This window comes from Rhinopithecus roxellana, chromosome 9 (genome assembly GCF_007565055.1).
Source record: "Rhinopithecus roxellana isolate Shanxi Qingling chromosome 9, ASM756505v1, whole genome shotgun sequence".
NCBI classification, from domain to species: domain Eukaryota; kingdom Metazoa; phylum Chordata; class Mammalia; order Primates; family Cercopithecidae; genus Rhinopithecus; species Rhinopithecus roxellana.
Window position 1 is genome coordinate 64,581,317 of NC_044557.1, and position 14,613 is coordinate 64,595,929.

The 14,613-nt window shown below is 42.9% G+C and overlaps 1 protein-coding gene across 1 annotated transcript in view; it reads right to left on the reverse strand.

Moving 5' to 3' along the window:
• The window catches only part of SNX31 (sorting nexin 31), a 78,643-nt gene extending 64,570 nt beyond the window's left edge, over positions 1–14,073 (reverse strand). The window contains exons 1-3 of the mRNA XM_010374171.2: positions 13,857–14,073; positions 13,684–13,758; positions 321–435 (exon numbers count right to left, since the gene is read on the reverse strand). Coding sequence (XP_010372473.1) covers positions 321–435; positions 13,684–13,758; positions 13,857–13,922 — 256 coding nt within the window. The 5' untranslated portion in view covers positions 13,923–14,073. The remainder of the gene's footprint in view (positions 1–320; positions 436–13,683; positions 13,759–13,856) is intronic.
• Positions 14,074–14,613: the final 540 nt, after the last annotated feature.

Consider the following 14,613-nt stretch of genomic DNA (forward strand, 5'->3'; position numbering starts at 1 on the left):
AGCCAAATACAAAGAACACATATTATATGATCCCTTATATATGAAATGTCCAGAATAGGCAAATCTTTAGAGATAAAAATTACAGTAGTAGTTGCCAGGGCCTGGTAGGGGAGGGAAAGAGGATGTGATTGCCAATGGGTATGAGGTTTCTTTCGGGGGTGATGACAATATTCTAAAATTAGATTATGGTAATGGTCACACAATTAATTACATAAATATATTGTAAAAGAATTGACTTGTACACTTTAGCAGGTGAATTTTGTGGCATACAACTTACATTGCAATAAATCTGTTTTTTAAAAAACCCTGAAAATACATACCATTTTGCAAATATTGTTCCAGTTGGTTCCTCCTCTCATCAGCCATAGCTGTGGTCATTGCCAAATAGTACTTTGGTGGGAAGGGTGGCAGGCAATTTCCAAAGACTCGTCTTAGCTGAAAGATCCAGGAAACACAGTTAGGCAGGTGACCTACCAGTTCAGGGTTGATGAGATTACTAAAGCCTCCTCTAGGGCAAGTCCCATCCCAGCACTTTATTTCAAGTTAAGCCTTCCTGGTGGCTCAAAGAGGGAAAAGAGGACAATTTGATTTTCTTAAGGAGGAATTTATTTCAGTATATGTTCTGGAGATGTTACTAGACACATCACAGACCGGCAGCTCCAGTGTAAGTTTGGTAGAGCTGAGATGTATGTTTATCTTTCATTTGTTTTACAAGACTAGCCACTGCTCACATCATACAATATTATCTTGATTCATTCCACAATAGTGTCTGTGATATCAATGACAACGGGAATTAAATTCCTCAACCCTACCTCCACCAAATCCGAACTTGACAGATGCTTACAGCTGTGTCACCTAATGCGGTAGCCACCAGCCACCTGTGGTGAATCAGCACCTGAACGTGGCTAGTTTGGATTGAGATGTGTTGTAGGTATAACATGCATTCCAAATTTCAAAGAAGAGAGAATGTAAAATATCTCACTGATAATTTTTATATTGATTACATGTTGAAATGATAATATTTTGGATACATTGAATTAAATAAAATATATTATTAAAATGAATTCCATCTGTTTCCTTTTACTCTTTTTAACGTGCCTATCAGAAAATTTTAAATTACATAAGTTCTTCTTTCTTTCTTTCTTTCTTTCTTTCTTTCTTTCTTTCTTTCTTTCTTTCTTTCTTTCTTTCTTTCTTTCTCTCTCTCTCTCTCTCTCTTTCTTTCTTTTCTTTCTTTCTTTTTTTTCTTTTTTTGAGGTGGAGTTTTACTCTTGTTGCCCAGGTTGGAGCACAATGGCTCGATCTCGGCTTACTGCAACCTCCGCCTCCCGGATTCGAGCAATTCTCCTGCCTCAGCCTCCTGAGTAGCTGGGATTACAGGCATGTGCCACCAGGCCAGGCTAATTTTGTATTTTTAGTAGATACAATGTTTTTCCATGTTGGCCAGGCTGGTCTTGAACTCTCAACCTTAGGTGATCCGCCCGCCTCTGCCTCCCAAAGTGCTGAGATTACAGGCGTGAGCCCACCGCACCCAGCCGAGAGACATACATTATGTGTCTATTGGACCAGTGCTGGTTACAGAATTCCAATAATGCTGACATATGATCCCAAGTAGAAACCAGCCAGGTCCTTCTCTCCCACTTACTCATATATGACCCATGACCATGGCAGTAATTATTTTTATGGAACCTAAAAAGTGGATATATAAAAAATTATTTTAAAATTAAGAACAAAAAGTGTGCATCTTTATTCCAGCCCTACACTTGTAGTGGCAACTTGAAGGTAAGGCACAGAATCATTCTCCTGAAAATAAGACAAAGGAAACCACTCAGAAACCCAATCAGGTTTTAACACGGTATCTCTAGAGCAGGAGGGCTGAAATCCTACTATTACCATACTTAGTGGCTTAAAGAAAATGAAAGATGGAATAAGAAAAATGAGGCTGCAAACAGTAAGGATGTTTAATTCCATGGCCTTTGTCACAAATACAGTGAGTATTTGGCAAATATTTACCTTGTATAGATAGGCCCTAATTTCAAAAAAGTCAAGAATCTGATGACTTCCCTCCATGCCCACTACCATCACCCTGGTCCAAGCCACTGTCATCTCTTCTCTAGATTATTGCAGTAGCCTTCCAACAAGTCTCTCTGCTTCTACCCATGACTCCTTCAGTCTATTCCTAACATAGCATCTAAAGTGATACTTTATTTTTATTTTATTTTATTTTATTGAGACAGAGTCTTGCTCTGCTGCCCAGGCTGGAGTGCAGTGGCATGATCTTGGCTCACTGCAACCTCCACCTCCTGGGTTCAAGCGATTCTCCTGCCTCAGTCTCCCAAGTAGTTGGGACTACAGGTGTGCACCACCACACCTGGCTAATTCTTGTATTTTTAGTAGAGATGGAGTTTTGCCATGTTGGCTAGGCTGGTCTTGAACTCCTGACCACAGGTGATCTGGCTGCCTTGGCCTCCCAAAGTGCTGGGATTACAGGTGTGAACTACTGCACCCAGCCTAAAGTGATACTTTTAAAATGTAAGTCAGCCAGGTGTAGTAATGCGCACCTGTAGTCCCATCTACTTGGGAGGCTGAGGCAGGAGGGTTGCTCGAGCCCAGGAGGTCAAGGCTGTGATGCACTATGATAGCCACTGCCCTCCAGCCTGGGCGACAGAGCAAGACTCTATCATCTCTTAAAATAAGAAAAGTAAGTCAGATCATTCCACTGTCTTGCTCAAAATCCTCCTCAACTTCTCATCTCACTCAAGGAAACCCAAAATTCTTACAATGACTTAGAACTGTGCCATCTAATATGGTAGGCATTAGCCACCTGTGAGTAAATTTGAACCTAATTAAAGTAATATAAAATTTTTAAATTCAATCTTCAGTCTTGCTAGCTACATCTCAAATGCTTAATAGTCACTTGAAATATTGTAATTTGCTATTCAGTTGGGCAAAGCAGATATAGAGCATTTCCATCAGCACAAAAGTTCTATTGGAAAACATTGGTCTAACATCTGGGGTGGTTATTAACTGCCTGCCTGTGGGCAAAACATGTTTTTTTTTTTTTTTTTTTTTTGAGACCAAGTCTCGCTCTGTCGCCCAGGCTGGAGTGCAGTGGCGCAATCTCAGCTCACTACAAGCTCTTTCTCCTGGGTTCACGCCATTCTCCCGCCTCAGCCTCCCAAGTAACTGGGACTACAGGCACCCGCCACCTGGCTAATTTTTTTTGTATTTTTAGTAGAGACGGGGTTTCACCATGTTAGCCAGGATGGTCTCGATCTCCTGACCTCGTGATCCATCTGCTTTGGCCTCCCAAAGTGCTGAGATTACAGGCATGAGCCACCACACCTGGCCCCCTGGTTCATTTTTTTGGTGGTTGGTTGTTTGATTTTTAGATAACTGGAATTTGGTAACAGCAGTTATTTGTGTGATTTAAAATTTTAAAAACTTGTATCTCGAAGAGAATACAGAATATTACAACCACTTTGAAAGACAGTTTGGCAATTTCTTACAAAGCTAAACATAGACTTACTCTATAATCCAGCAATAAATACCCAACTGATTTGAAAACTGTCCATACAAAATGTTTACGGCAACTTTATTCATAACCCCCAAATGTTTATGGCAACTTTATTCATAATCCCCAAAATTTAAGCAACAAAGATGTCCTTCAATCTGTGAATGGATAAGCAAATTGTGATATATCCACACAATGAAATGTTATTCAGAAATAAAATGAAATAAGCTATCAAAACACAAAAGACATGAATGAAACATAAATAAATATTGCTAAGTGACAGAAGCCAGTCTGGAAAAGCTATATACTATATGATTTCAATTATATGACATTCTGGAAAAGGCAAAAGTATAGAGACTTTATAAAAAGATCAACAGCCACCAAGTTTTGGGGCAGGGAAGTACTGAATAGCTGAAACACATGGAGTTTTTTAGGGCAATAAAACTAGTCTATATGAAACTAGAATTGTGGATGCATGACACTATGCATTAGTCAAAATTACAACAGAACTTCATGTTTTCTGAAGTTTACAACAGAAATTTCATGTTTGCAAATATTTTTAGAAATAATCTAGGAGATTGGAGGAATCTGAGGATGGAATGTAGAATGTGATAAAACTACGTTACAAATGTATGAAACCAGTTCACTGAACGTGGTGAGAAACAAAGTGCTGACCTAAGTCGCTTTAAATGAGTGGAGTCTGTAAACTAAAGGCAAAGAAACTAACTGTACACAGGCTTTGGACTCTGGCTGATAAAGCTGTTTCCCACAGGAGTACAGGTTAACAGCGCTATACTCCTACATGTGTATACAGAATCAAACAAGTAAATGCACGGCAGATAGTGGGAGTCAGGTTTCCAACTGTTGTAGTGGGAGTTTACACATAAGGGGAAGAGGCTAGAATGATCCATGTGGTAATGCACTAGAGTTGAATATATTAGTATGACCACATGTTTAGTTTAATATAGATACAGATGATTACATATAGAAATATTTGTTCATGTGTCCGTATACATGGGTTAGTATACACACATATATTCCTTGCTCTGTCAACTGAGAGGACATAGATGCAACAACACTCCAGTAGCAACGAACATATCTAGTGCCCAGATCTTAGTTTTCAATACCATTCTACAACAAATGCAACCAAGGATCTATGGAGAAATGGCTGATTTCTAGGACTGAGGCAGGAAATATACAAGACGGGCCTGGAGTATCTTGTAGCTCCAGAAAGTAAGGAAATATTCAAAACAAATGAAAAAAACAAATCATGAATGGGAGTGCCTCAGAGACAAAGGAGCAAAATGAAAGAGCTTCCATGGGCCAAGATGGAATCATTTGACCAACCAAGTGGTAGTGAAATATAACCCAAAGTATAAAGTGAATATCCATGAGTCCTTATACACTTGTTATTAAATAAATAGGAGCAACTAGACAAATCTCTTGTGCAGAAGAACATCAGATAATTTCTTTTTCTTTCTTTTTTTCGGAGACAGAGTCTTGCTCTTGTTGCCCAGGCCACAGTGCAATGGTGCGATCTCGGCTCACTGCAACCTCTGCCTCCTGGGTTCAAGCGATTCTCCTGCCTTAGCCTCCCAAGTAGCTGGGATTAAAGGCATGCACCACCACGCCTGGCTAATTTTGTATTTTTAGTAGAGATGGGGTTTCTCCATGTTGGTCAGGCTGGTCTTGAACTCCTGACCTCAAGTGATCTGCCCACCTCGGCCTCCCAAAGTGCTGGCATTACAGGCCTGAGCCACTGCACCAAGCCATATCAGATAATTTCTATAGATACTCCTCAAGGAGGGGGAGCATAAATCCTCACTCTCAGTGTGGGCTGCACGTAGTGACTTCCTTCCAAAGAGGGCACTTTGGAAAGAGAAGACAAAAGAGGAACTTTACAGTGGAGAAACCTGACAAATACTACCTCACCCAAGTGAAGAAGATCAACATCAAGAGTGTAAGTCAGATGATAGTAGGTACCCTTGATACGATGTGATTAAAGTGGTACTTTATCTCTGGGGTCTTCATCCCCCCAACCCGTAACCCCCATCTAATCATGTGAAAAATGTAAGACAAATTCCAAGAAGGATATTCTACAAAATATCTGACAAGTACTCCTTAAAATTATCAAGGTCATTAAACATAAGGAAAATCTAAGAAACTGTCACAGTCAAGAGGAACTCAAGGAGACCTAACAACTCAATGTAACATGGTACCCTGGCCGGGGTCCTGGAAGAGAAACAGGACATTAGGTAAACACTAAGGATGTCTGAAAAGTTATAGATTGTAGTTAATAAGAATGTATCCATAGTGATTTGTTAATTGTAATGAATGTACCGTATTAATATAAAACCTTAGTAATAGAGGAAACTGTGGATTATGTAGAAACCCTCTGTCCTATCTTCTCTGTTAACTAAAACTGTTTCAAATAATAAAGTTTATTTAAAAAAAAAAAACTGATGTTCTGGCTTCTCTTGAAAACTGAGATCTGGAATCAGTGGGTTCACACTCAGGCAACTGTCTGGTGAGGGGACCTAAGCCGTTCCCACCACTCTCCACTGTTGTTCACTTGACCCTCATCTCTCATTTAAAGTACTTGCTGGTTGGCTGCGGTGGCTCACCTGTAATCCCAACACTTTGGGAGGCCTAGGCAGGCAGAGTGCTTGAGCCCATGAGTTTAAGACCAGCCTAGGTAACATGGCAAGATGTTGTCTCTACTAAAAATACAAAAAATTAAGCCAAGTGTGGTAGCATGTGCCTGTAGTCCCAGCTACTCAGGAGGTTGAGATGGGAGAATAACCTTAGCTGGAGACGTCAATGCTAAGGCTACAGTGAGCCGAGATCACACCACTGCACTCCAGCCTGGGCCACAGGAGTGACACTTTGTCTCAAGAAAACAAAACAAACAAACAAACAAACAAAAAGTGTGTGTGTGTGTGTGTGTGTGTGTATAGCCATTTAAGTTTGCAATCTCTCATCTAAACCTAGAATAATTTTTTTTTTTTTTTTTTGAGACAGGGTCTTACTCCTGTGGCCCAGGCTATTAAACCTAGTATAAAATATTATAGCGACAATTCTGTTTCTTTTAAACTCAAGGAAATTTTTCCGCCCTTCCAGAAACTGTCAAAAGGCATCCCAGTTGGAGCGTTATCCCAGGCAGTGCTGCTGAAACAACCTGGAATTGACGCACCCATCTCTGCTAATTCCATTAAATAGAAGCAAAAATTTGACTTCTTTGTGTACAATTATTTCTTGGCTAACTGATGAAGTCATCTTGAAAAGGCAATTGTCTTCATTGGCATGTGTTTGTTAATGTCGCAGATGTTCCCAAATCAGTTCTAATCACAGCAGCCTTGAATGAACAGGGCTGCCTGAGTTATCCATCTGTAGGACAGTATCTTGGGGAAGCTCTGAGGCCAAGATCTGGGGAAAAATCGACAAGGATTAAGGTTCTAATACCTATCACAGAGCAGAAACCCTCCCAGCAGGTTTTTACAACCTGAGCTGACTTGTCAAGGAATCTTTCCCCTCCCTTCTCTGATACTGATCTAAGGGGGACAATGAACATAAAAGAAACTGAGTAGTTAAATGTGCCAAAAGTCAACAATCAAATCCAAATTCAACGCCACCAAAAGAGGACCTATTCTATGGGTCTCGGCGCACAGTTGAGCTATCAAAACCACCAGCGTACTGAGAATTATCTGGTACTACAGTTCAGCCCTATCTGTCTTTCAAAAACCTATTTAAAGAGATCAAAAGGAAAACATACCTCTCCTGCTCTTTTATTATGTGGTGTTTTTGTTTGTTTGGGATATTGTGGGGTTTTTTTAAGACTATTATCTGACAAATATTTTCACAAACCCCAGAACAGGCCGGGCGTTGGCTCATGCCTGTAATCCTAGCACTTTGGGAGGCTGAGGCGGGCAGATCACCTGAGGTCAGGAGTTCAAGACCAGCGTGGCCAACATGGCAAAACCCCGTCTCTACTAAAAATACAAAAATTAGCCAGGTGTGGTGGCAGGCACCTGTAATCCCAGGTACCCGGGAGGCTGAAGCAGGAGAATCACTTGAACTTGGCAGGGGTGGAAATTGCAGTGAGCGGAGATCGCACCACTTCACTGCAGCCTAGGTAAAAGAGCGAGACTCCGTCTCAAAACAAAATAAAACAAAACAAAAAACAAAAACAAAAACAAATCCCAGAACAATCTCCTGTACCAACTTCCTCTTCGTACAGCTCTGCCTTTTAACATGAAGAGGACTTTACAGGTCAGTTGAAAATGTCACCTAGTTCCCCCACCTTACTGCATCCACACACCCCCCTCCATACCTATGCCAAAAGGTGATGGCCAGGGACAAGTAGAATTACAGACACAAACGGTGTCTGTTTCTAAGTCAACTCATTCATCCCACCTCTCCAAGTACCCTTGTAGTTAAAAACCCAAATTCACTAGATAAAGGGCCACAGCTCAGAGTCTGGGTGGTGGCATCTAGCACCTAAGAGCATGGCCTAGAGCTTGCATATTATCCCATTTGCTCCTCAAAACAGTACTACGAGGTAGATAGATCCTCAGCACCAAGAACATTGTCAAATTCCACCTTGAGCAGGAGCAACCCCAGACTCAGGGAGATGAAGTGACTTAAAACTAGGACATCCAAGCTAATGACTGGCAGAAGATGGAGTCAGTCTTCTCACTGCTGTTATCACCATCACCATCACCTTTTCCACCAAATCTCTGCTGAGCAACTACCAAGGCAGAATTCCATGCTGGGTGTTCCATACCCACAAGCCTTCGTTCTGTCCCTTCATTCAGATATTTGCATTTTGCTTGTAAATAATCAGGGAAGACAAAATATACACACAAAAAGAGGAAGGAGCATGACAAGGTTGAAACATGAGGTGGCACAGCAATCAGAGAAAGGCATCTCATGCCATCAAGGGGGACTTCCTAAAGGACATGGGACTGAGGTGAGCTTTGAGAAACGATTGCACCCTTGACGGGTAGACTAAAACCAGGAGTCATCCCCTGTAGAGAAAGTAAGCCAGGTAGAGACAAAGAGTGAGCCAGCCTGATAGGAACAGGAGGTATGGGCAGGGAAAGAGGAGATCAGGTTAGGTCAGAGGGGAAGCAGCCAGGTTGGGTCAGCACTTGGCAGGCAGGACAACTGAGCCAGCACATACAGGCTGCACAGCCCTCCCCTCCTGCTGACAGGTCCTTTGCAAGCTTTCCCAACTTGTCCCCATTGCCATGTCTGATGCTGGCAGAGTACAAAGAAACGGAGCCCCATATCACTATTCACAGAGCCCCGTATCACTTACACAAGATGGCCTCATCTGTAACTTGGTCTAAATGAGCTGATTAAATCCTTCCCTCACAGATTTCTTTAAATCTATTTGGGCAGGGTGGTGCCAGCAAGAGCAGGGGCATAAATCAAACTGGTTTTGTTTTTCTAAAGGCACAGAAAAAGGTGGGGTCAGCCAGTTCACACAGCAGGAAGACAGGCAGCACTGAGCAGCACAGGGTCAAGCTGCCAGAGCCTGAGGGAGCCTCACTGCGGACAGGGCTGTAGGTGAGGATGACAGGGGGTGCAGGTCACAGCAGAGCCCATGGAAACACACCCACCTCTTCCCAAGGTCCAGTTTTTCCTTTTTGTTTTTATTTTTGTTTTGAGACTGAGTCTCCCTCTGTTGCCCAGCCTCGAATGCAGTGGTGGTGAGATCTCAGGTCACTGCAATCTGTGCCTCCTGGGTTCAAGCAATTCTCATCCTCCCAAGTAGCTCCCAAGTAGCTGGGATTCTAGGCACATGCCACCACACCTGGCTTAATTTTTTGTATTTTAGTAGAGACAGGCTTTTACCATGTTGCCCGGACTGGTCTCAAACTCTTGAGCTGAAGTGATCCACCCACCTTGGCCTCCCAAAATGCTGGGATTCCAGGTGTGAGCCACTGCACCTGGCCAACCCAGGTTCGGTTTTTATGCATTAGCTCTCCACATACCCTGGCTGAGATGGAGTAGAGGCCACCTCACCTGTGCCAGGTACTGCCCCTCAATCTCAGTTATCCAACATGCAAAATATAAGCCCAATTCTTAAAGCCAAAGATCACACATGCTACAGTAATAGTCGTAATTTAACAGAATGCATGGCATATAATAGAAACTTAGTAAATATTTCTTAAGCAAATAATCAGTTAATTCTATAGATGAAAACTATCCTATCAGGATGCAGAACTTCCCAGAAAATAAACTGGAAATAAGCTCATATTCCCCAAACACACGCACAGATGGGACCTTCCTACTATTTCATTTTTGACAGTGCTCTGTGTTAAATCAGATTAAGAATTCTGAGCTGTTTCACATCCTCCACTGAATAGGAGAAATAAAAACTAGCTGAGAAGTATCTGGGAGAGGTCACCCAACCTTTCAGTCTCAGACTTTGGGTGGTCAGATAAAATACAGGATGCTCAATTAAATATGTATCAAGTGGTACATGGGACATACTAAAAAAATTGTTTGTTGTTGACTTGTAATTTAAATTTAACTGGGAGACTTTGTATTTGAATTTGCTAAATCTAGCGACCCTATGGAGACTCTTCCTGGTTTTTTTTGTTTTTGTTTTTGTTTTTTGTTTTTTTTTTTTGAAACAGGGTCTCACTCAGTCACCCAGGTTGGAGTGCAGTGGCACAATCTGGGCTCGCTGCAATCTCCACCTCCCAGGCTCAAGCAATCCTCCCACCTCAGGCTCCTGAATAGCTGGGATTACAGGAGCACCACCACGCCTAGCTAATTTTTTGTATTTTTGGTAGAGACAGGGTTTTGCCATGTTTCCCAGTCTGGTCTTGAACTCCCGAGCTCAGGCAGTCCACCCACCTTAACCTCTCAAAGTGCTGGGATTGCAGGTGTGAAACACCATACCCAGCCTCAGACTCTTTACCTATAAAATGAGAGTGATGATGATGATTGAACTGCTGACCTCACTGGGGACTTGCTGGAACAAAATCCTGTGTCTGGAGCTCTCATGACAGAGAGTGGATGTTGGAGGCCTGCGGTCAGGGCTGAGTGAAGGGGATTGAGAGCAAAAAGAATATTGGGGCCAAGGGCAAACTTCCCCTTCATCCTCTGAAGCTTCACTGAAAAATCAACTGACAAAAGGCAGATTCATAGGAGAAAAGGCATACAAATTTACTAACATGCGCGGGAGTCTTACAAAATATAAGAACTCAAAGAAATGACCAGATGGTTGAGGGTTTTATACCATCTTGAGATTACAGAAAAAAAGCAGGGCTTAGAGCATGGCCAAAAAGAGGCTATGGTGGCAAATCAGGTTATGGTGGCAAGACAGGTCATGGGAAGAAGAGGAGAGACCTGGCTAGCAAAGGTGGTCACAGCGGAAACCCACAGGTAGCAGCTCTCAGAGAAAATAGTTGGTAAACATTTCTTTCAGAAGTTTAAAGGTGTCAGACTCTCTGTGATTATGTCCTAAATCTGAACAAGTGAGGACTTCAGAGAAAGCCTGGCTGCATCAATACAAATTCTCTCTACAGGTGCAAATCTCCTCCACAAAAGGCAGCTTTTCAGCTATTCTGATATTTCCAGCTCTCTACACAGCCATCTTGAAATATGTCATAGTAGTACATTTTGGGATAAAATATTTTGGTTTCCTTCAAGGACAAGGGATTTTAGAGTGAGGCCAAAAAAATTTTTAACCTTGATCATGGTGGTGGTAATTGTATACATTTACCAAAATTCATTACACTGAACTCATAAAGTTGGGGAATTTTATTGCATTACATGATTCCAAAATATAGTAAAAGTATGTTAGTTTAGGACTTAGTCATTTGACTCACTGTTTTACTAATACGATTTATTTTATCAACTTTAGAAAGAAACCACATTAATGTAATAGGTCAGAGAAGGTTCTGGAAATCAAATCCTGCCTCCAACAGTAACAATATGACTTTGGGAAAATTGTGCCTCAGTTTCTTCATCTGTTAAATTGGACTAATTCTAATGCTAGCTCATAAGGCTATTGTAAAAATTAAGCTATTACAGGTAAAGTGTTTGGTACCAAACTCAGCACACAGTAACTACCTGTTATTGTTTCATATTGATTATAAATACCAACAGCCATCTAAGATCTAAATAGTTTCTTTAAAAATGTAGTAGTTTGTATAGAAAGGGGAAAAATGATAAATATTGATATAAGATATATGGAAGCTGGAAACTAGACAAAGAAATTTCCATTTTAGGATTTTGAGAAATCTAGGACAAATATGAAATATTTATTAAAATCTATTTTATTAAAATCCATTGTATATCCTACTGAGGGCACTAAGCCATGGTAATTCAATATTTATTTAAAGGCCCCTATAGTAAATAACAGACAATTTCTACCTCATATCTTACCAAATAGAAGATCGAGAATAAAAGTTATTCACTCTATGCCTCTGCTTCTGGACCTGCCAGGATTTGGTTCATCTGAGTTTTTCTGAAAATAAGCATTTTCCCAAGTCTGTTGGGTAAGGAGGGCCAGATTCAGGAAAAAGCTTGAAGCCTCTGAGTCCACAAATGTTTGCTGAGCATACGTTATGTACCAGGCTCTACAAACAGCTGGCCCTAATCTTCACAAGCACACTGTGAGGCTGACACCCATAAGGACCTATTTGCTTATTATTTCCCCTTCCCCACCTCAAGCTGCAGGAAGACGAAGGAGGGTAGGAGAGGATACCCTGCCTCCCCCTGCCAGTGCCTAAGACACCCATCATTTCTCTTCCTTTGAGATCCCTGCCTCTGCAGTCCTCACAATTCCCCATGTGTTTCAGTTACAAGTAGCTTCTTATCTTCCAGAGGTCTGAATCTATGCCATTCTTCATTCAATCATTTGACAATCGTTCCAAAGGACCTACTGGGTCACAGCACTAGTAATACAAAGATGACCACTCAAATTAACTAGTAACCACATTACAACTGCTCTTGGTTGACCTCAAAGATACTTAATCTCACCTTGAAAATGGACTTTCCAATACCAGCAAGAAGGCTTGCTACAGTGGCAATTTCAATAGCAGAAAAAACAAACCAAGCTGTCGGTCAGCAGAAGATGGTTAAATGAAACATGGTGTATCCAACTCACTAGACACCCAGAGACTGTCTGAAAAAACTCTCTCTCAAAAAAAATTAATAGTTGTTGCCTCTGGGAAAGTTTTTTCCGTTTTCTCTATACTTTTTTTTTTTTTTTGAATAGAGACAAGGTCTCGGCTATGTTGCCCAGGCTGGTCTCAAACTCTGGGACTCAAGTAATCCTCCCGCCTCAGTCTCCCAAAGTATTAGTATTATAAGCATGAGCCAAGGTGCCTGGGCTATACCTTTGTTTTTAATGTTAGGTATGTGCTCTCTATAATCTAAAATCTAAAACAAACAAACAAACAAAAAAAGCACTATTCATGGGAGAGTGGAGGAGGAGGGTAAAGCTTATTGTCTAAACTTTCATTTACTTCTCTAATCCATTGTGAAGACTTATAACACCTCCTTATAAGAACAATGAAACCCATTAGAGCACACTAATAAATCAGTCTGCCTCCCAGAGAAAATACTGTCAAGACAGCAGGGTGAGAAACAATCCTAGCTTGGTAAGTCATGTTCCCTGGTTCCCAGCTTGCCAGTACTTGAAGCCTCATGGCCATTCGAAAACAAAACTAGTGACACACCTGTTTAAAGGGGGCAAACTTAAGAAACTCTCGAGACAAAGGAGATTAAATACCCATATACAAGACTCCAAGGACTCTAGGCCTTGATTTAGACCCAGTTTGCTCATTTTGGAGGGAGACATTGTCCTGGGGAACAGCGGGCACTGAAATGGGGCCCAGCATAGCCCCAGCGCCCTGCCAGGCAGGGCTAGCAGGGATCACCGGGCTGCGAGGGGCTTGGGAGAATCACCTACGCCCCGTTTCCTCATCTCACAGCTGTAGGCCACCGGGAGCCGCAGCGTGCATTCATCCAACTGTGTGCCAAGCAATTCATTTCATCTTTACCACGACCCTGTTTCACAATAGGAAGTCCGAGGCCCTGAAAGGCCGAGTGTCTTGCCAGAGTCAGAGGAACAGAGCGCTTTGGGGACAGCTTTCTCCACCTGTCTCAGTGGATGGGCTCGTACCAGCCTCCAACCTGCTCACCTGTTCGTTCCAATCGTGCAGCTGGCTGTAGCGCACCCTGCAAAAGAGGAACCCGTCCAGATACACGGAATACAGCTGCAAACACAGACACCCCGTCCCGGGTAAGCCGAGGGATAGGTGAGCATTGTCACCGGCCCCCTCCCTGCCCAGCCCGACCCCGGCCCTGGGCGCACCACGTATCGGCCCCCCAGCGCGTCGGACCGCTGCTGGGACACCGGGATACAGAAATGCATCTTCATGGCTGGGCGGTGGCCTGGGAGCAGCGCTGGAAACCCGACCTGCGGCGGCGGCGCGGTGCGCAGCTCTGAGCTCGGCAGCGGCGGACGCAGCTGGGTCTGCCACGCGACTCAGGGCGAACCCTGGCGCCCGCTCTCCCTGGCCCTGGGCATCCACAGGTGGGGCCGGGGCCGGGCCGGGCCGCCTCCCAGTGCCCGCCCCATCCAGCCCCGCAGCTCGGTCCCGGGATAGGTGGCGACTGGGGCTGGGGTGCATCCACGGCCACCCCCACCCCAGACATCGGCCACTGTTGGCATTTTCTCCAAGCGGGCCCGCGAGGGGCTTGAAAACAGTTTGAGTCCCATTACCTGCCAACACTGCCTGCAGTGCACTAATGAAGATTTCTGGAATTACATAGATCTGGTAACTGCCTTATGATTAGCAGGGTTATGTTTGGTCAGTTTTTTGTATTGACATTTGTTAAATGTAACAAGACATTCAGCAATATATGCAACCCTGCTTTAGTGTTATTCTTTCAATCTTGTTTTTTCCCCTTAAAATACCAGAAGTCCCCCAAAATGGAAATGGCTTGGGTCTCTCTTGGTCCTTGAGAAGCCCTCATTTTAGACAGGTGCATTCATGTAAACACTTGGTTCTCTGGACTACCCAGTGTGAGTTCGTTCAACAGTCTCTCATTTTTAGTTGCTGTGGAAA